The 23,910-nt window shown below is 37.5% G+C and overlaps 1 protein-coding gene and 1 long non-coding RNA gene across 3 annotated transcripts in view; one reads left to right on the top strand and one right to left on the bottom strand.

The window, feature by feature from the left end:
• The window catches only part of LOC118764270, a 14,399-nt gene extending 7,619 nt beyond the window's left edge, over positions 1–6,780 (top strand). The window contains exon 2 of the long non-coding RNA XR_005000070.1: positions 6,605–6,780. This is a non-coding gene — a long non-coding RNA (uncharacterized LOC118764270). The remainder of the gene's footprint in view (positions 1–6,604) is intronic.
• Positions 6,781–6,916: 136 nt separating this feature from the next.
• The window catches only part of LOC115213914 (AP-2 complex subunit alpha-2), a 173,231-nt gene continuing 156,237 nt past the window's right edge, over positions 6,917–23,910 (bottom strand). The window contains exons 17-24 of one of the 2 annotated variants that reach the window (XM_029782892.2): positions 22,891–23,109; positions 21,856–22,046; positions 14,369–14,541; positions 13,471–13,594; positions 11,815–11,931; positions 9,375–9,444; positions 9,105–9,239; positions 6,917–7,495 (exon numbers count right to left, since the gene is read on the bottom strand). In XM_029782892.2, the coding sequence (XP_029638752.1) occupies positions 7,418–7,495; positions 9,105–9,239; positions 9,375–9,444; positions 11,815–11,931; positions 13,471–13,594; positions 14,369–14,541; positions 21,856–22,046; positions 22,891–23,109 (1,107 nt within the window). In that variant the 3' untranslated portion in view covers positions 6,917–7,417. The remainder of the gene's footprint in view (positions 7,496–9,104; positions 9,240–9,374; positions 9,445–11,814; positions 11,932–13,470; positions 13,595–14,368; positions 14,542–21,855; positions 22,047–22,890; positions 23,110–23,910) is intronic. The other variant, XM_029782893.2, reaches the window with a different exon arrangement.

Here is a 23,910-nt window from a genome sequence, read left to right as displayed (position 1 = left end):
TGAAACAGGAGAATCCTTCCTAAAAGAACCAGGACCACACTGTGTTTGGTGGGATACAAAGAGTCGTTTCTCATGAAGTGTTAAACCAAAACGAAACATTTCATGAGAAGTATTGTCATGAATTGGAAGCTTTGCACAAAAAATTTGCAGATAAAGCACCCATCATCGGTCAATTGTAAAGGTGTGTTGCTCTTACATAACAACACAAGACCACATATGAGCCAATTCGCTCAAGATGATGGTACTAAATATGAAAGTTTTGCCTCATCTTTCTTACTCTCCTGACCTTAATCCATCTGACTATCATATTTTCAGATCATTGTGACATTATTTTGAGGGTAAACAACTCATTAATTGTGATTAAGTGTTTTCTTTGCTTCAAAATGTGAAAGATATATTTATGCCTGAGGGATCAACAATGTGCCAAACAGATGAGATTATGTTATCAATAATGAGGGAAAATATTAATTTTAATAAGATATACTGAGATCAAAGAAGCATTTGTTTCCTTCCCACCCTAAAATGCGACAAAACTGTCTTTCCAGCCTGAAAAATGTCTTTTAACTAAATGGTTCCATGCTTGTACTGCAAACATGGATGGAAATTGTTGAACCATACTGGTCAGTTCCATCACCAATTCTACAAAAACAGAACAGAACTGTTAAATCACTAAAATTGGTCTGTTTTAACAATGTTAGTAGTGGTGGTGGTGGTGGTAGTAGTAGTAATAGTAGTAGTAGTAGTAGAAACAACTGATAAAAGAAGGAAAGAAGAAAATGTGGGTTGTTGGAACAGGATTCAGTTGTCACTCTTTTGAAAAACCAAAGATCAATTGAGAGAAAAAAATGTTTTCAATTTCTAGGTTTCTAACCAAACTAATATTACCTGCAGAAGATATGACTTTGAAAATCGTAAAGAATTACAGGTAAATCATAAAGTGTTATGGTAACAATAGTAGTTTTGAAAGGCAGTCGTTATTATAATAAAAAAGGATTTAGTAGAGAACAAATTACAAATAGAATCAAAAGCAGCATTTTGTTTGAAATGAAATGTGAAGAAATTATTAACAAATCAAAATGTTATAATTCTTTAAACTAATCCTTCAATCCAAAAGGGGGGGGGGGAGCAAAAACCAAAAGCATTGTTTACATTTGATGGATATTTGTCCTCATCTTGTTTGTTATTACCCTCTAGCCTTCATCAGGTGTCTTGGGGAAATTTTGAACCTCGGTTCTCAGTCCTAAGGTATTTTTCAACATTACTATTATTATTATTATTATCATCGTTGTTGTTCTCCAGGTCACTACCTGGAATCGAACTCAGAATCTTGGGCAGTGACCTAAATAATAATAACATCGAAAAATACTTTAGGAATGAGAACCAGGTACGAAAATTCCCCAAGACACCTGATGGAGACTAGAGGGTATACCAGCCGAAACGTTGTGTTAACAATAAACAAGATGAGGACAAATATCCGTCTAATGTAAATAATGTACACAATTCCTCATCTCTTAAATATAGAACAGTAAAAATAAAAAGCTTTATCAAAATATACAGCCTTGTACTTTCTTGTACTTACCATATAATGACAACTGAACTGGCAATATTTAGCAATATCATAACTCATAAATTAAGGAATATAATTACTATAGGCTAAATATCATAGAAGATATTTTAAAAATAAATTTAGCTGATAAACAATTATCAGCAACAAATGATATTTAGCTTAAGTTTTGTTACAAAATTGATCAAAGTACCAATAACTGATTAGTACATAAATAAGTAAGCTTTATTCATATTAGGTAAACTTATTTTTCATACTATATATGTACTGTATATATATATATATATATATATATATATATGTATGTATGTATATATATATATAATATATATATATATATTGTACTAAACCCATTCTAGTAACAAATAGCCATATAATTCAATATAAATTGAATATATATGGATATGTTTGAATATTTTTGAGGCCTCAAAAACTGATTTCATCAATCATTTCAACAAAGAAAAAAATATATAGAAAAGAGGGGACAAAGTGAGAGACTAAAAGTAAGGAAGAGAAAGATGGAGTTAGTTAGTTTGGGTTTACCTGCAGACATGTGTGTGTGTCTGTGTGTGTACAGGCAAGTGCACACATGTGAAAGGGATGCAATCCAATGAAGCTGAAGATATGTGTGTGTGTGTGTGTGTGTGTGTGTGTGTGGTGTGTGTGTGTGTGTATGTATGTATGTATGTATGTAGACAGATTGAATGATATTTATGTTTGTTTTTATGTCAAGTTCTAATAAAAACAATTTAAGAAGATTAAACTGAAGAATTACTCAATACTCTTTTTGCAGAGTATATATTTATTAAACTTTTACAAGTTGGAGGATGAGAGTGACTTCGAAGTATCAACCTGCTAGCGTTCTTTGGACTGTCTGACAAAGGTTAGCAGGTTCAAACTTTGTAGTTAGTCATCCTGCTTCTTGTAAAAGTATTATGCGTGTATAATATATATACATAAATGTTTGTTTTTATGTTCAGTTATAATAAAAGCAATCTTAGATTAATCTCAAAGGTTACTCTATACTTTAGTAGAGTACAAATTTAGTATTCTTAAACAAGGATACTGTTGATAGTAACTTTGAAGTTTTGGTGAGCTAAAGCTAAGCCATTGTCCAAAATTGGCTTAACTGGTTGAAACTTCAAACTCCTATCAATAATATTCTTGTTCAAAAACAAGGTGTGTGTGTGTGTTTATTTATCATCATCATCACCATTATTTACATTTGACAGATATTTGTCCTCATCTTGTTTGTTGTTAAGACAACATTTCAGCTGATATGCCCTCCGGCCTTCATCAGGTGTCTTGGGGAAATTTCGAACCTGGGTTCCTATTCCTAAGGTATTTTTTGATGTTATTCATCATCATCATCATAATTTAATGTCTGCTTTCCATGCTAACATGGGTTGGACGATTTGACTGAGGACTGGCGAACCAGATGGCTGCACCAGGCTCCAATCTGATCTGGCAGAGTTTTTACAGCTGGATGCCCTTCCTAACGCCAACCACTCCGAGAGTGCAGTGGGTGCTTTTACATGCCACTGGCACGAGGGCCAGTCCGGCGGTACTGGCAACGGCCATGCTCAAATGGTGTTTTTTTACATGCCACCTGCACAGGAGTCAGTCCAGTGGCACTGACAACGACCTCGCTCGAATGTTTTGTTCACGTGCCACTGGCACAAGGGCTATTAAGGCGACGCTGGTAATGATCACGCTCAAATGGTGCTTTTTATGCGCCACCAGCACGGAAGTCAGGCAGCTGCTCTGGCAGAGATCTCACTCGGATGGAGCTGCTAGCGCTCCACTGGCACGGGTGCCTGTCATCGAATTTGGTTCAATTTCGATTTCCCTTGCCTCAAGAGGTCTTCGCAAGCAGAGTTTAGTGTCCAATGAAGCAAGATTGGCATTATTATTATTATTGTTATTCAGGGCATTGCCTGGAATCGAACTTGGAATCTTGGGGTTAGTAGCCCATGCTCTTAACCACTATGCCATATGCCTGATTCCAGGCAGTGACCTGAATAATAATAATAACATCGAAAAATACTTTAGGAATGAGAACCTAGGTTCAAAATTTCCCCAAGACACCTGATGAAGGCTGGAGGGTATATCAGCCGAAACATTGTGTTAACAACAAACAAGATGAGGACAAATATCTGTCAAATGTAAATAATGTACATAATTCCTCATCTCTTAAATATAGAACTGTATTATCACCATTGTTTTACGTTAATATTTCCATGCTGAAAAGGGGTGGAAAGGGCTCACAGTATCCCTGGCATGGATTCAGGACATTTGGGTGTCCTTTTTACAACTAAACAGTATTCAATATGTGTGTGTGTGTATAAAGACTGATAGACAAACAGAGAAAGAAAGAAAGATAGAGAGGTGGTGTGTGGGGGCAGGGGGGAATACAGAATGAGGAGAAGAAGAGGAAGAAAAAGGAGATATTATTTCAGTTTTATCTTCATGTTCCACATGGTTTACATCAAGAGCCCAAGCAGACCCGGTTCTGGTACAAATCTAACAGTGTTGCAGTATAGGAAGTCTATAAAACTATTGATATTTATATATTGAATAACAACAACAATAACAATAACAACCACAACAAAACAATCATTAATTCAACTGTGTTTTCACACTTTTCTAAATAAAACAGCATCATGCACAGCAACTCATTACAAATTAACAACTTTATTCATTCATAAGATATATATTTATATATATATTTATATGTATGTATGTATGTATGTATGTATGTATGTATATATATGTATGTGTCGCATATGTATGTATGTATGTATGTATGTATGTATACGTATGTTTGCGTGTAGATATATAAATGTGCATGTGTGTTTGTATGTGTGCATGTGAGTGTGTGCATGCTTGTAAGTGTGCATGTGTGTGTGTGTATGCCATGTCTTTTATGTTTGTTTTCTGTGTTCCTTTGTTTTATATTTTTTTTTCTTTTCTTCTTTTTTTTTTTATCCATTCAGTAATTATTTTTTTTCAGAGGTCACTTTAGTTCAGAAATAAACAAGTGATGCAACGGAGGAGAGAAGGAAGGGGGAATGGGGGCAAGGGGTCATGTAAGTGGGTGGGTAGGTAGATAGGTGGGTGGGTGGGTTTTTTGGGGAAGGGGATCACACCCCGAGGAGGTGAAGAATTTGCAGAACAAAACAGAAGCCTAAACAAACAGCTTTGATTGATTCAAAACAGAAAACTGTTGATTGGAGATTAATGAGAAGGAACAAACAAAGACATATATACATATGTATGTGTCTATATATACACACATATATGTATGCATACATACACACACGTATGCATATATATGTATATATACACACACATACACACGTGTATATATATATGAGGAAGGAACAAAATGTTACCAAGTCACCTTTAACTTGAATTGTGGTAATATTGAATTTTAAGAGACAATTTAGCAACGAGTAAAACAATTCGTTTTGCAAACATTGCGAACAAAGCAAAAATAGTCTTAAGGAATTTTACAAAATTACAAAAAAAAAAAAAAAAAAAAAATTACAAAAAAAAAAAAACTTTAGTATCTTTCGTATCACCATTGCCAACCTACCATTAAACCAATGCATGTGCATAATCATGTGTGCATATTCATGCAAACCTGAACACACACACATACATATGCACTAAGCAAGAATGAAAGTGTTATGTCTACCTTTTTTTGATTGAAACATTTGAAAACAAACTTGAATTGTAACATTGCTAACTGCTATGAATACGATTTTGCCAAAGAGAATGACAGAAAGACTGGATACAGATGATATGACATATAAAACTAAGAAACAATTGAGAAACCGATAGCAAAAGAATCAATGAAACAATATTTTTCACACAGTTTCTATGTGATATGTTTAATTTGTTGTTCAGAACAGCAGATTGCTGAATGCTGTAGTTATTCTTTTTTCCTTTTTTCCTAAGAATAGCAGAGACAGCAAAATATTTGCATTAAGACACCTAAGACAATTACGGATGTGAAAGGAAAAGATTGGGAAATAATTGAATGTAGGGCGCAAGAATTTGAAATTTAACTTAGGGCCTCCTTTTTCTAACCCCACTAACACGTAAGCGGGACAATGACAGCAAACTAGAAAGGGCATTAATGATTGGTTCGTACATAGATTCCCCACCTCCATGTTTTCCATCTATTAGCTCGTACCCTGCGAATAGATGTCCACCTTTCATCTTCACCAACATTTATCACACTTGAAAGTGAATTTACGTCTCGACAAATTATCAAACCCAATGGAGAGTTAACTAATCTAGTCAATTAAATTTGCAAGTTTGATCAGTATATCACTAACGAAGAAAACATAATCAACCACTAGTAAACAGTAAATACACTAGCCAAGCTATTTATATACACCAAGTGCACAACCGTAACAATCTTGTACCTTCTTAATCGTTTGGAAATGAAGGAGATGTTGAGGGAAACGAAAGCAAAGAGGTAGAACGCTTCAGTTGACTGAGCTAAATGTTTAAAAACACACAATACGCATACTTGCACTCGCACCAGACTCTCTTACTATGTGTATGTGCGTATGCGTGTATATATATATATATATATATATAATATATATTATATATATATATATATACATATATATATAATATATATATATATATATATATATATACATAAATACATATATAAATACATAATATATATATATATATATATATACACACACATAAATACATATACATATATATATATATATAAATACATATATAAATACATATATATATATATATATATACACACACATAAATACATATACATATATATATATATTATATATATATATATATATATATATACATAAATACATATATATATAATATATATATATATATATATATATATATATATATATATATATATATACATGTATATATATATGTCTGTAAGAGAAAGATAAAAGAAACTAAGATGGTTGAGGGGAATGAGGGAGACAGAGAAGAGAAGAGAAAAGGCAGCAGCAAACAATGCAAAAGAAGAGAGAGAGAGAGAAGTCATCATTATTTTTGTAGAACAAAGCATTAACTCAGAGGAAAAGTTGGAGCTTTGGTATTTATGATGGAATTGTGAATTATTTAGACTTCCTTTTTTTTATTCACTTTTTGTTGTTCTTTTTTAAAGTTTTTTTTTTTGTTGGTCTTGAAAAAAAAAACATCTCAAAGTCAACTAAGAAACACACTACCAGTCAACAACAGTTCCTTTTGGTTTTTCCATTCAAAGAAGTATTAAACTTGTTTGTTTATTATTTACGCTGCTGCTTTTATTTGTTTTTCTTTGTTTTGTTTTTTTTTAACCATTCACAAATACGTTTAAAACTGTTGGCTGGTAATTATCTAAAATCTAGATTCTCTTCCCCATGCACTCCTGCCATTTCGATGCCTAGCATTAGTTTGTCTTTTGAATTCAGTTACCACTTTTTTTTTTATTCATTTATTCATTTTTTTTTTCCATCTAAACTTAAGCCAAGTTGTCTCCTCTTCCTCATATTGTACTGAACACCAGTCAAACACTACACTGGACATGGCAAGGTAGATAAAAATTAACAATTTTGGACACATATTTATTAATTCTAAAGAAAGAATCGATCATCCTCATGTTTTTTTTCTCCCGTATGGTTTTCTTTCTTTAATTTTTGCCTTTCTTTTTCATCACAACATGTTTTGTTAATGCTGTCGTATGCAATCTTGTTTCATTTGATATTTTATATATTTAATTAACTCTTTATCTGCCAGGAAGAAAGTTCACAGATGATGTTAATGTCAAAAGTATTATCTTTATTCTTTCTCCACTCAGAACTGCAATGCCAACAGGTCCCCAATAGCCTTTGGCACCGTATCTTTACTTGCTCTGACGGTCAAACGATACATCTGCAAAACAAAAATCATTAAAAAAAAGCAATAATAATAATAATAATAATAACAACAACCACAACAAAACATACATCATTCGGATTCTATTCAAGTCAGGAAATGTGTTACATAGTATAATAATAATGACGATGATGATGATGATGGTGATGATGAACTTATTGCATATAGTGCTCGGCTAGTGCAATAAAACTCATCAGCAAAAGTAGCCAAAAGTGCATAGAACAGTACATGGAATAATGTGCAGAAAGTGAACAGTGAATGAGTCATTCAAAAAAAAAAAAAAAAAGGAAAAAACAGTTTGGGTGTCCAGCAGTGTCTCTCAATTTTTTCGTCCAACGGTCAACTTCAATTGTCAATAAAAAAGGGACCTCACTAAGGATGGACAGAGTGTGTGTATATATGTATCTTAGCCTTGTGATTCTCAATTGTCCATCAATCTTGTAAAGTGGAAAGTATTTGTGGATTCATAGTCTGTAGGGATCGCTTACTTTGGTATTGTTTGGTTTTTCTTCATAGGTAACCTAATTAGGCTCAGATAATGTTTAGATACCGGTTTCTAGTTTTGGGAGGTTCTGTGGTGTGAGAGTGTGTGTGTATCATCATCATTTAACATCCATGTTCCATACTAGCATGGGTGGGACAGTACCACAAGAGCCAGCCAAGCTGAAGCCAGCACCGGATTTCTGTGACTGTTTTGGTAGGATTTTTACAGCTGAATGTCCTTCCTAACACCAACAACTCAGCAGAGAGGACTCATATATATATATATATTCACCATTTAACATACATGTTCCAGCCTAACATGAATCGGGGGGGTTGACAGGATCTGATGGGATCCAGGACTGCACCATGCTCCAGTGTCTGTTTTGGCATGGTTTCTATGCCTCGACCTCTCACCTCTAATGCCAGCCACTTTACAGCATGTAAAGGTTGCTTTATTTTTTGTAAGACCAGCACTAGTGAGGTTGCCATGCAGCTTACAAGACTATGAACCCCAAGGGAGATGGTGGCTTTATGCAAGGAGATGAGGGATTAAAGTACTTATGTATTCTGTAAAGCAGTTACACTTTGGTGTTAGGAAGGATGATCTGCCAGCGCTAGCCAAACAGTGCAACCCATGCCAAATGTAACAGCTTTATCAAACACTGTGTCATGGAGATTCTGTCAGAGAATTATAAGTGGTTCTGGAATAGTCAGCCACTCATACATAAATTCAAAGAGTAAAGAATTTGGTCAATCAAACAAGTGATTCCTTGTTGTATAGAAAGCACACATGCTGGTGCCATGTAAGAAGTACCCATACTGGTGCCAAGTAGTAAAGAGCATCTGTACTGGGGCCTCATAAAAAGCACCTGTGCTGGTGTCACGTAAAAAGCAGATGCCACACAAAAACCACCCAGTACACACTGTAAAGTGGTTGGCTTTAGGAAGGGCATCCAGCTTCAGAAACCTTGCCAAAACAGATAATGATATGGTGCAGTCTTCTGGCTTTCCAGCTCCTGTCAAACCATCCAACCCATGCCAGCATGGAAAACAGACAGTAAATGATGATGATGATGATGATGATAAGTGTAGTGATGAGGCATAAGACATAAACCTTTCATACCTGAGCTTGTAAGTTGGGTTCTAATCGTACTAAACAACCAATCTGCTGGGATTTGGTGTGTAAGATACCAGCTGACACAAAGTTATCTTTATTAGGATCAATGCCTTCTAAAACACTCAAGTTGAAGCCAAGGATCTGAAATGTTTAGAAAAGAAGAAAATCTAATTAGAAAAATCAATACAAAGTGATTAACATAACGGATCATACACTTAACATGTTATCTCATTAATTCTTTTGTCATTAAATATAAGAATTCAACAGGATCCTGACCTTGGCCTTTGATTGTTCTGCATCCATTGGATTCTGAGCCTGGAATATCTTCTGGGATTCTTGCTGGGGACTATAATAAAGAACAACAAAAAAGTGAAATCCTCCAAATTGATATTGATAATTAATTAATTAAATAATTGATTAAAGTTGCCTCCTTTTACTTTTATTAGCAATGGTTTTTTTTTTGGGGGGGGGTCAATGTTTATGATTTGTAGGAATAAATATTTTAGTAAGGAAGAGAGATCGAAATAGAAAAATTCTGGAGAGCAGCCAGTGGATAAGTGCAAAAGAGTTGTAGCAGCAGTAGCATGTTCTCAGAAGTGTAGTGGAGGGTGGGGATATGCCCTGGGCAACACTTTTGTGGGGAGACATCCAAAGACTGCCCCAGTGGCTACACCACTGAACATTCAGTTTACCAAGTTCCCTTGGTAAAACCAGATAGCCACTGTCTGGTTTTATTATTACTATTATTATTATTATTAGGAAAGCTAGCAAAATCATTAGCTTAGCTGTATTTCGTCTGTCTTCGTGTTTTGGGTTCAAATTCTGCTGAGGTTGACTTTACCTTTCATCCTTTCGGGGTCAATAAAATAAGTACCAGTTGAACACTGTGGTCAATGTAATTAACTTACTCCCTTCCCTGAAATTGCAGGCCTTATTATCATTATTGAGTGAGAGAGCAGTACACCCCCTCAAAGTGACACGGGGGTACAAACATATGAAGCCCAATATGCTCATCATGACTACCCGTCTGATAAGGGTACACCAGGTACATGCATCAGAACCGTATGTGTGCAGCATGGTGACCTAATACCAAGATAAATAGTGCATGACCTTGCAGGTAGGGTCCAGTGAGAATTTAGTTCAGGTTGAGTAGTCCATCCTGTTTAAAAGGTCCCTGAATAAGGTTGGTTTAAGGATGATGAATGAAACATCCATGTTTCTAAAGGTGAATTACCCAAACTCCAAAGAATTCCTCTCAACACATGGATATGATGCTCCCCTACTACTTCTAATCATGACCAGAGATGCACATATCGTCAGGAACCAAGGGACATGCTCAACTGGTTATTATGTATCTTATGTATTATTATGCAACGATAATTTATAGTATTTGACCAAGGTCAACATGCTCCACTCCACCATTAGTCATGTTCTAAATATGAAAGAAACACATTAGAAGCCTGTCTAGATAGATTCAATTTCAGGAATTAAAAAGGAATGGGTTAAATATCGTCTGCTACACACACAAACATACACACAATGTATATATAACATGTGAATTCAAGAGGAAGGAAAAACAATTATAAGAGCAAGGAATATTAGTAAAAAGTGGATAATGTTTAGACAAAGCATGAATTATAAATTGATTTTGCATTAGAAAGGGCATCCAGCCATAGAAACCATACCAAAGAAGACACTGGGGCATGATGCAGTCCTTGAATGCACTGGAGCATGTCAAACTATCCAACTGATGCCAGTATGGAATTCAAATTCATCATCAGTTAATGCCTGTTTTCCATGCGGGCATGGGTTGGACGACTTGACAGGAGCTGGCAAACCAGAGAGTTGCACCAGGCTCCATTGCCACCCTACCTAGTGCCAAATAATTCACAGAGCATACTGGGTGCTTTATACATGGCACCAGTACCAGTGCGTTTTATACGGTGCTTTTTAGATGGCACCAACACAGGTAATTTTTTATGCGGCACCAGCATGGGTGTTTTTAAATGGCACCAGCACAGGTGTTTTTTATGGATGGTAGATAATGTTGATGATGATCTTGATCCAAAAATGAAGGAATGCAAGTCAATTTTGGGAGAGTAAAATACAGTACTATGTAGAGCAATTTCTCTAGCAAATCCCCTACAGAGAATAGTCAATTTTAGAAATGTTAAAGGCAGACAACAACAAAGTTATACTGTATTTTCCCTTTATCTTGCATGGCTCCCATTCCGGTGGCATGTAAATTGCATCATTCGAACATGGTTGATGCCAGTGTCCCCTGATTGGCTATCGTGCCAGTGGAACATAAAAAAAACACCATCCAATTCTGGTCGATGACAGATCCGCCTGACTGGCTCCCATGCCAGTAGCATGTAAAAAACACCATGTGAATGTGGCCAATACCAATACCCACTGACTGATTCCTATGCCAGTGGCACATAAAAAGCACTATCCAAATGTGATAGATGCCAGTGCCACCTGTGCTGGTGGCACATAAAAAGCACCCACTACAGTCTCAGAGTGGTTGGCATTAGGAAGGGCATCCAGCAGTAGAAACCTTGGCAGATCAGATTGGAGCTCCAGACCTCAGTCAAACTGTCCAACCCATGCCAGCATGGAAAACAGACGTTAAACGATGATGATGTAGAAAGACAAAGCTTATGTTAGACAACTGAACAAACTTTTCTGCTTTATCAATTTATAGTTTACTCACTTATTGAGTGCTTTCCATCGAGCAAAGAATACTTCGGTATTCATTTCAACTGATTCAATAAATTTGTTTAGAGTGACAGGTAACTTTAAACTGATTTTCTGTTGAGCACCACTATACCTGAAACAGAGAAGTAGGAAATGGTATTATATTCAGGAACAATTGTTTTGGGCATTTTCATGGTGATCATATTGGTAATGTCATTTATAATAATTTATCACAATGCCATAAGGACAGAAATTTGTAGATGGAGAGTAAATGAACTAAAATTATGACTGGACTCTCTTGTTGCTATGATGAAGGAGGGTTCAACAAGGCGCAGCTGTAGAATAGATTCCACTTGAAATCATCAGCTTTGACCCTGTACCCAGGCAGCCATAGGGCAATGGTCATTTTCCACAGACTTGGGGACAGATGTAGGTTTCAAACAACAATACAGTATACTAGGAACACTCTACAGCTGCACCTTGTTGAACCCTGTGTAATGAATATTATTATAGTGGGTAAGATTTGAGTAGAGCTGGTCCCACTCTTTCGTCTTGCAAACTCGTTTTAAATAATAATGATGATGATGATGAAATTATTGTGTATAGTGTTCAGGCACACTACAACTCATCAAAGGTGCATATACAACACATAGAATTATGTAGAAAACTCTAGTACAACAAGTTCCACAAGCCCACTAGTTAACAGGATGCAAGATTTGTATGGAGTTACCTTCTCTTAGATGAGTTGTTAAAGAGCTAAATGACCTCTGCCTTGGGTCTTTTGGGGTGTCTGTCAGGGATCTTCTTTTGGAGATAATTCCATGACATACTAATTAACCCATATCTGGGAGCCTGGCAAGTGCTTCTACTCCAGGTCAGAGTAGATCTGGGGACAACAGTAGCTAAGAAGTGGTTCCATACTCCTCAAAACCCTGGAACTTTGAAACCAGGGCCCTCACTACAGGATGCAGTTTGAAGTCCTACCCAGGACACTTGGTACTCTTTTTAATCAATTATGAAAACTAAAAAGCTAAAGTTGATTTGAACAGGACTTGAACCTAGTATGTAGGATACCATATATTCATTATTAAGTTAAATATTCATTGTCTTATGTTAGTGATAAAATATCTGCTTTAACAGTGGAATAATTAAGTAACTAAATTATTTTTATACATTTTAACCAGTAATTATTAAGTATTAACCATTTGACAATAATACTTGCAGGCCTTGAGGATGAAGCCTCTTGATGTTTCAACATTATTATTATTATTATTAGTCAACCATTTAACCAATCAATGATTTGATTAATTGTTTGATCAATCAAGCAGGTTTCTCCTGTGACCTGAAGTAGATCTGCAGTGGAAAGAGGGCATAGTACTGATGAGATCATGAATGGTGACAAAAGGGACATTGACAAACCAAGCTGATTGATTGATTGATTGACTGATTGACCAAACAATCAATGAATTACTTGGTTAAATAGTTAACCAATTGACAAATTAAAACTAAGAAGGTGAAGGAGAACTAGTGTTTATTATTGGCATAATGATCCTCCCAATACAGAACAAAAACTTCCCCCATTAAAACTAAATTCACTTCAGATACCATCAACTATTATAAGCTGTCATTTTACCCTTTGAAGGGTTCTGAAGTGAGTTGAGTTACCACTTACATGAATTTTATGTGAACAATTGGTGATTCAGTAAATTCTTCAACACATTCTACGTTGAATATCTGCTGGACCTGAGCCCCACCTTCTATTACAGTTCCAACAGGTTTTGGTTGTATATTCAACTGTACTACAGGTTAAGGAAATACAACAACTATTGAAAAAGACAAACAGACAAAATACCAAAATACACAGAGTTCAAGTAAATTTTTTTAAATTACTTGTTAAAATAATTTACAGTATTTGATGGCACATAAGATGCACTTTTGTCCCCCTCCAAAAACTGTCTCAAGAAATCACCCAATATGCAATGTTGGGCCTATATTACATTCTTTAACTCAAAATTTCATGTTAATTTATGCTCCAAACAGCATCCTAATAAAAAGGTTATTTTATTAAATTCATTCTTTTCAAAATTATTTGAAACAAACGCAGTTTATATCAACAGGAATATGGTTGTGGCACATATAAAGCACCTGTGCTGTGCCATGTAAAAAGCACCCGTGCTAGTGCTACATAAAAAGTAGCTGTGCTGGTGGCCATGTAAAAAGCACTGATGCCAGTGCAACGTGAAAAGCACCTAGTAAACTCTGTAAAGTGGTTGATGTTAGGAAGGGCATCCAACTACAGAAACCATGCCAAAAGAGACAATTGGAACCTGATGCAGCTCTCCAGCTTGACAGCTCCTGTCAAACCATCCAACCCATGCCAACATGGGAGGAGGACATTTGATGATGATGATAATGATGATGATGATGATGATGGTGGTGGTAGTGATGAAAGAGTTAAAGTACTAAAAACGTCTTCTCCTGAATATGCACTACTGAAATTGTGGTGCCTCAAGTATGTCTGTACATCTTTTATGCCATCAAAATACGGTTCTATGCCAATAAAAGGATATGACTGCTAATTCTATCTGAACATTCTATATCAACGGAGAAAGCTGTGAAATGGAATGATGTTTTGTTTCCGTAAAACATTCCTAATCGGCACAAGTTACATCTGTATTCAGATTTAACTCCAATTTGCAAAAGGTCATTTTCAAAAAGCACACCATTGTTTTTACAGATAAATCTGCAAAGAAAAAAAAGAAAAAACAAAGATATTCAGTTGAGTCAATACACGTGGTTTTTTTTTGGGTTTTTGGTTTTTTGAAATGATATGAAATAATTTTTATACAAACTGTAAAATAGATATTTAAAAACACAAAATTGATATTTTGAAATAAATTAACAAATGGACAAATAATACCAACATGGTGGCCGATGCCGATGCCGAGTCAAGTACATCAACATCAGCAATATCAAATCAAATAGAATTTGTAGTTGTGAGCCCTGTGCCAGTAGCACATAAATAGCACCATCTGAACGTGGCTGATATCAGTGCTGCCTTGACTGGCTTCTGTGCTGGTGGCATGTAAAAAGCACCATCCGATCGTGGTCGATGCCAGCTCCTCTGGCCCCTTGAGCCAGTGGCACGTAAAAAGCACCTGCTACACTCTCAGAGTGGTTGGCGTTAGGAAGGGCATCCAGCTGTAGAAACACTGCCAGATCAGATTGGGGCCTGGTTCAGCCTCCTGGCTTGCCAGTCCTCAGTCAAACCGTCTAACCCATGTCAGCATGGAAAGCGGACGTTAAATGATGATGGTGATGATGATGATGATGGCTGAGTGGTTAAGAAAGTCACGTCACAATGAGGTTCTGGGTTCAATTCCTCTGTGTGATACCTTGGGCAAGTATCTTCTATCATATCGTTGGGTTTTACCAAATTAGAGGAAGAAAACCCAAACATAGAAACAGAATGTAAAATCAACAAAAGTCTTTTGGAGCAAGGAAAAAATCTACAAAACTCTACAAGCATTTGAGAAGGGCACGGATTAACTGATGTATCTAATGGTCAGTCAGTCCCTCAATGCATTTTATCTTGTATCTTATTCTTGTTTCAGTCATTAGGCTGTGACCATGCTGGGGCACCATCTTGAAGAATCTTAGTTGAATAAATCAACCCACAGTACCTCTTTTCAAAGCCTGGTATTTTGCCAAACCATTAAATTATGGGGACATAAACACACCAGCACAGGTTGTCAAGCAGTGGGTAGGGGAGAAACATATATATATATAGTACAAAGTAAGATAGGGGTTATGAAGTTAACCCACTATGGGATATCAGTTATCCAATATACTGCTGGTAAAGTACCCAAATATTAAATACATAAATGCTTATAATTGCAATGCAATTAATTCAGTTACTGTATTGAATGGGTGAAGGTAAAAAATATTTTACCGTAAATTCGTGCCGCAATTCGCTGAGAAAAAAAGAATTTTTTGGTGAGAATTGCAAATTTATGCACCGGAAGGGTACAATTCGCATAAAAACTACTGAACCCACACCACCAGGACAAGCTCAGCAGGGTATGAAAACCATTTCCCAAAATGCGGAAACCAGGTCATGGCTCAGCAGGGTATGAAAACCATTTCCCCAAAATGCGGAACCCAGGTCATGGCTCAACAGCGAATGAAAATCATGCTACTCAATTGCATACATCAGCTGTAACAAACCCAAACTCGCAGAAATTCGATATAGTAATGAATGAAAGCAGTTTTTTAGGCATAATCTACCAACTACAACAACTGTACTCCATACAGACGACTCAGCAAAACCAGGCAACATGATACAAAGGCTGACACCTGGACTTACAGGGCACGTACAACAAATACAGACAGCCCAGCAGACCGAATATCCAGTCAGCACAGTCCAGCAACTACACAACAGTCTTGCCAACAATAGGCAGATGTATCCGGTACAACAAGCATAATAACAGCAAATATCCAGGGTCTTTATCCGAAAACAAAACAGTGTAAGTCCCTTTCTTGGAAGAATTAGCAACAGAAAACAACTCCAAAATAATTGGAATTACTGAAAGTCATCTCAACGAAAACATCCGCAACAGCGAAATCACAATCAATAGATTCAACATCTTCAGATGTGATAGACAAGGCAGATCCCATGGGGGCGTTTCATGTATATCCATGATACCTATGCATGCATAGAACTTGTCAATGAATCAAATGCCTACTGCAACCTGCTGTGCATAAAAATCATCCAACTTAATACAGTTGAACAATAATGTACAGAGCGCCAAACAGCCAACATTATCCTTCACTGAGCCACTGACGAAGCTCCAACAAATTCTGGGAACATGGCAAGTCCAATGCCAACATTATCCTCCTTGGTGACTTCAACTTCCTAACATCATCTGGCCACATGGACACATACTAAAACTGGGGACAAAAGCTGAACAAATACAGGCAGCCAAACTGTTGGAAGTCACAGAGAAATTATACCTCAAACAAATGATGACAGAAGCAACAAGAAATAATAATACGATCAACTTGGTTTTCACCAACAACGAGGACACGCTATTTGACCTTCACTCACCCCAACAATCCTTTCAGACCACAATATTATTGAAATGCATTTACACATTGGTAATGAGCCCAATGCCACAACTCTTAAACAAAAGGACATGCCAAAGCTATGCAGGTATGATTATCACCAGGCAAATTGGGAAACTATTAACAACCAGTTACAAATCATTGACTGGGATCTCTACCTTACTGGGCCAGATAAACACAAGAAATTCTTAAACAAGATCGAAGAAATATGTGAAAAAAATGTTCCTCTAAAGAAAACCAAGTCCACAAAAAACCTGTACCACGGGAGCGAAAGATCCTGATGCGCAAAAGGTCAAGACTAAGAAACAAAAATCTAAGCTGACATCAAAACATGAATTACAGAAAGTCCTTGACCAAATATACAGATTAGAAGACAATCTAAAACACACTATGATGAAGAACGTAACAATGCAGAAAGAAAGCCATAGAAAACATCAAGAAAAATCCAAAATGTTTCTACAGTTTTGCAAAGAAATACTCGAACACCAAGTCAACAATAGGACCTCTCCAGAGACAAAATGGGGATGTAGTGAATAACCCTATTGAAATGGCAGAAATGTTGGGTCAACAGTATGAAAGTGTCTTCAGTGAGCCATCTAAAACCATGAAGATCCATGACCCAGAAAATTCTTCAAGGATATCGACCATACTAACCTACCCTATCCGACATTGATTTCAACCCAGAAGACATAGCAAGAGCAATAGACAAGCTCTCCATGCACTCGGCTGCGGGGCCTGACGGTTTCAATGCCATGATACTTAAAAACTGCAAGGCACAATTGTCGAAACCCCTTTACATGATATGGAGGGAATCTATGGAGAATGGCAAAATACCAAATACATATAAGAAGCACACATAACTCCAATACATAAAGGGGATAGCAAATCAAAACCAAAGAACTACAGACCAATCTCACTGACATCACACATTATCAAGGTCTTCGAAAGAATAGTTTGTGGAAAACTGGTTGAGTTCCTGGAATCCAACAATCTGATGAATTGCAACCAGCATGGATTCAGGTTAGGTAGATCATGCCTTTCCCAACTACTGGCACACCATGACCAAATCCTAGAAAATCTAGAGATGGATACAACACAGATGTTATCTACCTCGACTTTGCCAAGGCATTTGACAAGGTAGATCATGGCATCCTGGGTCACAAACTTCGAAAGCTAGGAGTAGGAGGAAAAGTTGGTACATGGATAAACGAGTTCCTTACAAATAGAACTCAAACAGTCACTGTGAATGGAACCCATTCAACACCATCACCTGTGACCAGCAGTGTTCCTCAGGGTACAGTACTCGGCCCAATCCTGTTTCTCATCCTCATCTCTGACATAGATGAAGATACAACCAGCAACGTCTCATCCTTTGCTGATGACACCAGGGTCATGAGACAAATCAAAGACGAGGTGGATACAGAGGCCTTACAAAAGGACCTGACCACCATATATAATGGCAGGAAACAAACAACATGTTGTTCAATGATAAGAAGTTTGAACTAATTCGCTACGGAACAGATCAAGATCTGAAAAATACAACAAACTACAGAAACCCATCAGGACAACAAATAAGGAAAAACAGTATGTGAAAGATTTAGGCATCCACATGGGAACCAACCTAAAATTCAGAAACACCTTGACTCAGTCTGTCTTACTGCAGAAAGTACAGCGGGTGGATCTTGCGCACCTTCAAATCAAGAGATACCTCAACAATGAAAACCCTCTGGAACAGTATGATACTCCGAGGATTGACTACTGTTCTCAGTTGTGGTCACCAACAACAAAGGCCAACTATCTAAGATAGAATCGCTCCAAGAAATTTTACCTCATACTTCTCAGAAACGAGGGACCTGGACTATTGGCAAAGACTCAAACCTTGAGGATGTACTCAATAGAAAGAAGATTTGAGCGATACCGAATTATATACATTTGGAAAATGATAGAGCAGAAGGTGCCAAACTTTGGTATCAAACCTACCACTCACTGCGCCACGGAAGACGCTGCCAGCTGCCACCAATCAACAAAAAGGCTGGCCAGGCAGCAAAAACCCTGCGAGAATCAAGTCTGTTGGTTCGAGGAGCACAACTGTTCAACTCCATTCCGGTACATGTCAGAAATCTATCAGGATGCAGTGTGGAATCATTCAAATTGCAACTGGATAGATACTTAAGCACCATTAGAGATGAACCCCATCTCCCAGGATATACACAACGAGCACAAACTGACTCAAACTCGCTCCTACACATGTCAAATTTAAGCAGAGAATACAACCTGGCAACCACACCAGACTCTGAGGGTGGAGTCTTCGACTTGGCCTGAGCATGGACTCAAACCCAAATGAAATGAATGAAATGAAATGAAATGAAAGAAAATGGGGGAACAAATTCATTTCGATCATCAACTTATGGATATTACAATTTCATATTATTTATTAATTATACAAATAGGAACGTGAAAATCTAACAAAACAATATACATCAACATGTGAGGGCTGTGCAAGCCATGTACAGAGATGCCGTAAGTAAGGTTAGAGTTGGCATCATGTACACAGAAGAATTCAAAGTAGAGGTTGGGGTCCACCAGGGTTCAGTACTCAGCCCCCTCCTATTTATCATAGTCCTCCAGGCAATACGGAGGAATTCAAGACCGGTTGCCCCTGGGAGCTCCTCTATGCTGACGACCTCGCTCTAATCGCTGAGTCACTATCAGAACTGGAGGAGAAGTTCCAGGTGTGGAAGGAGGGTTTAGAATCGAGGGGCCTTAGAGTCACCTAGCTAAAACCAAAGTACTAATAAGTAGAAAGGTAGAAAACCCACAAATATCATCAGAAGAGATGGCCCTGTTCGATCTGTAGAAAAGGTGTAGGTAGAACTCTATAAGATTACCCAGTGTAAGCTATGGACACATAAGAGGTGCAGCAATGTCAAGGTAGGCTAACTGGGAAGATAGTTTTTGTATGTGGCAGGTGCTCTGGAGCACTGACCTCCGAAAATCTGCAGAAAACAACTTCTGTCACTTTCCGGGGGGAAAAACTAGAAGTAGTTGATAGTTTCCGCTATCTAGGTGACCAAGTCAGTAGTGGGGGTGGGTGCGCTGAAAGTGTAACTGCTAGAATAAGAATAGCCTGGGCAAAGTTTAGGGAGCTCTTACCTCTGCTGGTGACTAAAGGCCTCTCGCTCAGAGTAAAAGGCAGACTGTATGATGCATGTGTACGAACAGCTATGCTACATGGCAGTGAAACATGGGCCGTGACTGCTGAGGACATGCGTAAGCTCGTGAGGAACGAAGCCAGTATGCTCCGATGGATGTGTAATGTCAGTGTACTTACTCGACAGAGCGTTAGTACCTTGAGAGAAATGTTGTACCTAAGAAGCATCAGTTGTTGTGTGCAAGAGAGACGATTGCGCTGGTATGGTCATGTGGCGAGAATGGATGAAGAGAGGTGTGTGAGAAAGTGCCAATCCTAGCAGTTGAGGGTACCCGTGGAAGAGGTAGACCCAGGAAAACCTGGGACGAGGTGGTGAAGCACGACCTTCGGACGTTAGGTCTCACCATGGAAATGACTAGAGACCGAGACCTATGGAAGTGCTGTGCGTGAGAAGACCCGGCAAGACTAGTGAAGCCATAATCCGTGGCCCCTACCTGGGACGTAGTCAGTCCACCTGTGCATACCTTCCTTCTTGTGACACTTGTGAAGACCTGTTGAGGCAAGTGAGAATCGAATCGAATCGAATCGTATCAAATCAAATCGAACCAAATCAAAATAGATGAACATCAATGGAATTTGTATCCTTGTGGTACCAGTGCCGGTGGCACATAAGAAAACCATCCGAACGTGACCGTAGCCAGTACCGCAATGACTGGCCTCCGTGCTGAGGGCACGTAACAAACACCATCCGAGCGTGGCCGTCCGCCAGCCTCGTCTAGCACCTGTGTCGGTGACACATAAGAAAACACCATCCGAGCGTGGCCGTTGCCAGCCTCGTCTGGCACCTGTGTCGGTGGCACATAAAAAACACATCCGAGCGTGGCCGTCTGCCAGCCTCGTCTGGCACCTGTGTCGGTGGCACATAAAAAACACCATCCGAGCGTGGCCGTCTGCCAGCCTCGTCTGGCACCTGTGTCGGTGGCACATAAAAAACACCATCCGAGCGTGGCCGTCTGCCAGCCCGTCTGGCACCTGTGTCGGTGGCACATAAAATCACCCACTACACTCTCGGAGTGGTTGGCGTTAGGAAGGGCATCCAGCTGTAGAAACACTGCCACATCTGACTGGCCTGGTGCAGCCTTCGGGCTTCCCAGACCCCAGTTGAACCGTCCAACCCATGCTAGCATGGAAAGCGGACGTTAAACGATGATGATGATGATGTAAATTAATAATAAAATAAAAATAATACAAATAAACTGCTCCTTACAGCTGTTTTAGCCTATGGTCAAGAGACGATCCAACTTAAATTGTCCATATATGCCATTGTAGTATAGTCTTAGGCATTAAAGATTATATTTGTCTGTTTAAATAACCAAAGGCCTCATCTAACTATAAAATTATAAAATTATAATAATAATATTGATATATAAAAAACATGCTTCCCATACTATCCAATAAGAACAAGAAAATATATGATAAGACAGATACTTGTGGGTAGTAAAGAAATAGGTGAGAGGATCTGGTAGATGGAAACTGAAAGAAGCCCTTCGTATATCTATGTGTCTGTGTGTTTGTCCCCCCACCATCTCTTGACAACCGATGCTGGTGTGTTTATGTCCATGTAACTTAGCAGTTCAGCAAAAGAGACCGATGAATAAGTACTAAGCTTACAAAGATTAAGTCCTGGGATTGATTTGTTTGACTAAAAGGTGGTGCTCCAGCATGGCTGCAGTCAAATGACTGAAACAAATAAATGAATAACAAACAGGCAGGAATACGTACTTTTTAAAACTTTCATCTGCTCCCAACGTTAGTCCGGATGATTCTAAGCCGTTTGATGCAGTAGGATAATTATCAGCAAAAACATCGACCAGCAGACCACTTGCTGATGTTAGCTTATTTGTAGTGGAAGGTGTAGAAGATCCCAGCCCAAGAAGATCTATAGAGACACCTGTGTTGCTAGGAGTGGAATGCTGAAATGGGGAAAAGGGTAAAAAAATACATTGAATTAAGAGTAGCAGAATTTGAAATAAGTGGCATCATTTCTGTATTATTAGAGATTCAATGAATCAATCTACACACACAGATGCAGAAAGGGAAGCCAGTTATGCAGATGAAATTTGTGAAGTTCTAGAAAACACTTGAAAATAATGTCTACATCTGAAGTAGTTTTAAAGTAGCTACACTGGGATCTAATCCAAGATAATGCATAGAGGGAGGGTTGTAGTGCTTCCACTTACCCTTGATTTAAAGTTGCCCTGTGAAACAACAAAAGACACTATAACAATCCATCGTAAACAAAGGATATTTTAAGAAGTAAAACTTTAAATCTCCAAAACAAAAACCAACTTAGAAGAAATTAGTGGAAAGATTCAGAAATATTTTACAAAGAAGTTTTGTAAAAACTGACTCAAGAATATTATTTCCTACATTTGAAAGATTGCTTCTCATTAAATTTTACAAATTATTAAATAATGCACAAGTATTTTCTTTCTCTCTTATATATTTCTAAACGGCTACCACTTTTTTAAGTGATTGTCTTTCGTTAGGACACGCGCGTGGTGGTCTCTGGATGACCTTTAATACGAAGGGAGGTAATTATCTCTTCACAGTATGAGACTGGATTGAAAATATGAGTCAGAAAGCAAGCAACATCAAGAATGCACGAATATAAGTATGTATATCTATCAAATTCTCTTTATTATTATCTATGGTGAAGTTTTTATCTGAAGCAAATTTGTGTGGGATTTCTTTTCACAGCTAACACTTTTATCTCACCATTTTTATACAACTATATCTACAAAGAATATCAATTACCAGAAATGGTGAAGAGAGAGCAAATTTTTCAAAGCTGACCTGTGATGATGGAGGTGAGCTAGCATGTTCCAAATTGTTGCTGATCTGGGCCTGAGGTATATGTTTATGTTCCTTTATTTCTGCTGTTTCGGGCACACTTGATGGCTTCTTTTTCTTCAGTTTAGCCAAAATCGAAGACTCACGTTCCGGGAATGGAGGCATTTCTTCCAAAACAGTAGCCTTTTTGATAATAAAACAATATACTTAGTTAAAATGAGAAATATAGAAGTAAACCCTTTAAAACTGTGTAATCAAACTTGTTAATTACATATAGCAATTTTTTTTTTAAATGAAGGATATAACTTAAACACTAAAATTAATAATGAATTATTAATAAATATATGAATAGCAGTGCTAATCATATCATCAATATGATATGTAGAAAAGCAATTAGAAATAAAGAGTTAAGACTATTTGTAAATATAATTACCATCATCATCATTATCATTATTATTATCATTATCATTGTAAAAAGTGGCAAGCTAGCAGAATCATTAGCACAGAAGACAAAATGCTTCAAAGTACTTCTTCCAACTCATTACATTCTGAGTTCAAGTACCAGTTAAGCACTGATATAGTCAAGTAAATTGACTAACCCCTTCACCCAGATTCTGAAGCCTTGTGCCCATAAAAGAAAATCACAAACTATTACTATTGTTAATATGAGTTCTCAGATATGTCCATAATTGAACTTCATCCTCCAGAAGTAATAATTTTACCCTTCCAACATCATAACAATGTAATATATTCTTCCATCTTTTTTCTTAAAATTACAATTAAAAGTTAGAAATTAAAGGTTATGATTACGGCCAGAAGAAGCAATATGCCTCATAGTCTTTTTCAAGTTATGAGGACAGCCAGTTCCCAAGCTGTAAGATTAGAGTATAAACTACTGATCTATGATAACCGAGTCATCATCATCATCGTTTAACGTCCATTTTCTGTGCTGGCATGGGTTGGACGGCTTGACTGGGGTCTGGG

Source organism: Octopus sinensis, linkage group LG7, assembly GCF_006345805.1.
Source record: "Octopus sinensis linkage group LG7, ASM634580v1, whole genome shotgun sequence".
Lineage (NCBI taxonomy): Eukaryota > Metazoa > Mollusca > Cephalopoda > Octopoda > Octopodidae > Octopus > Octopus sinensis.
Note: the sequence above shows the minus strand (reverse complement) of the source record. Positions and strands in the feature narration are given on the sequence as shown.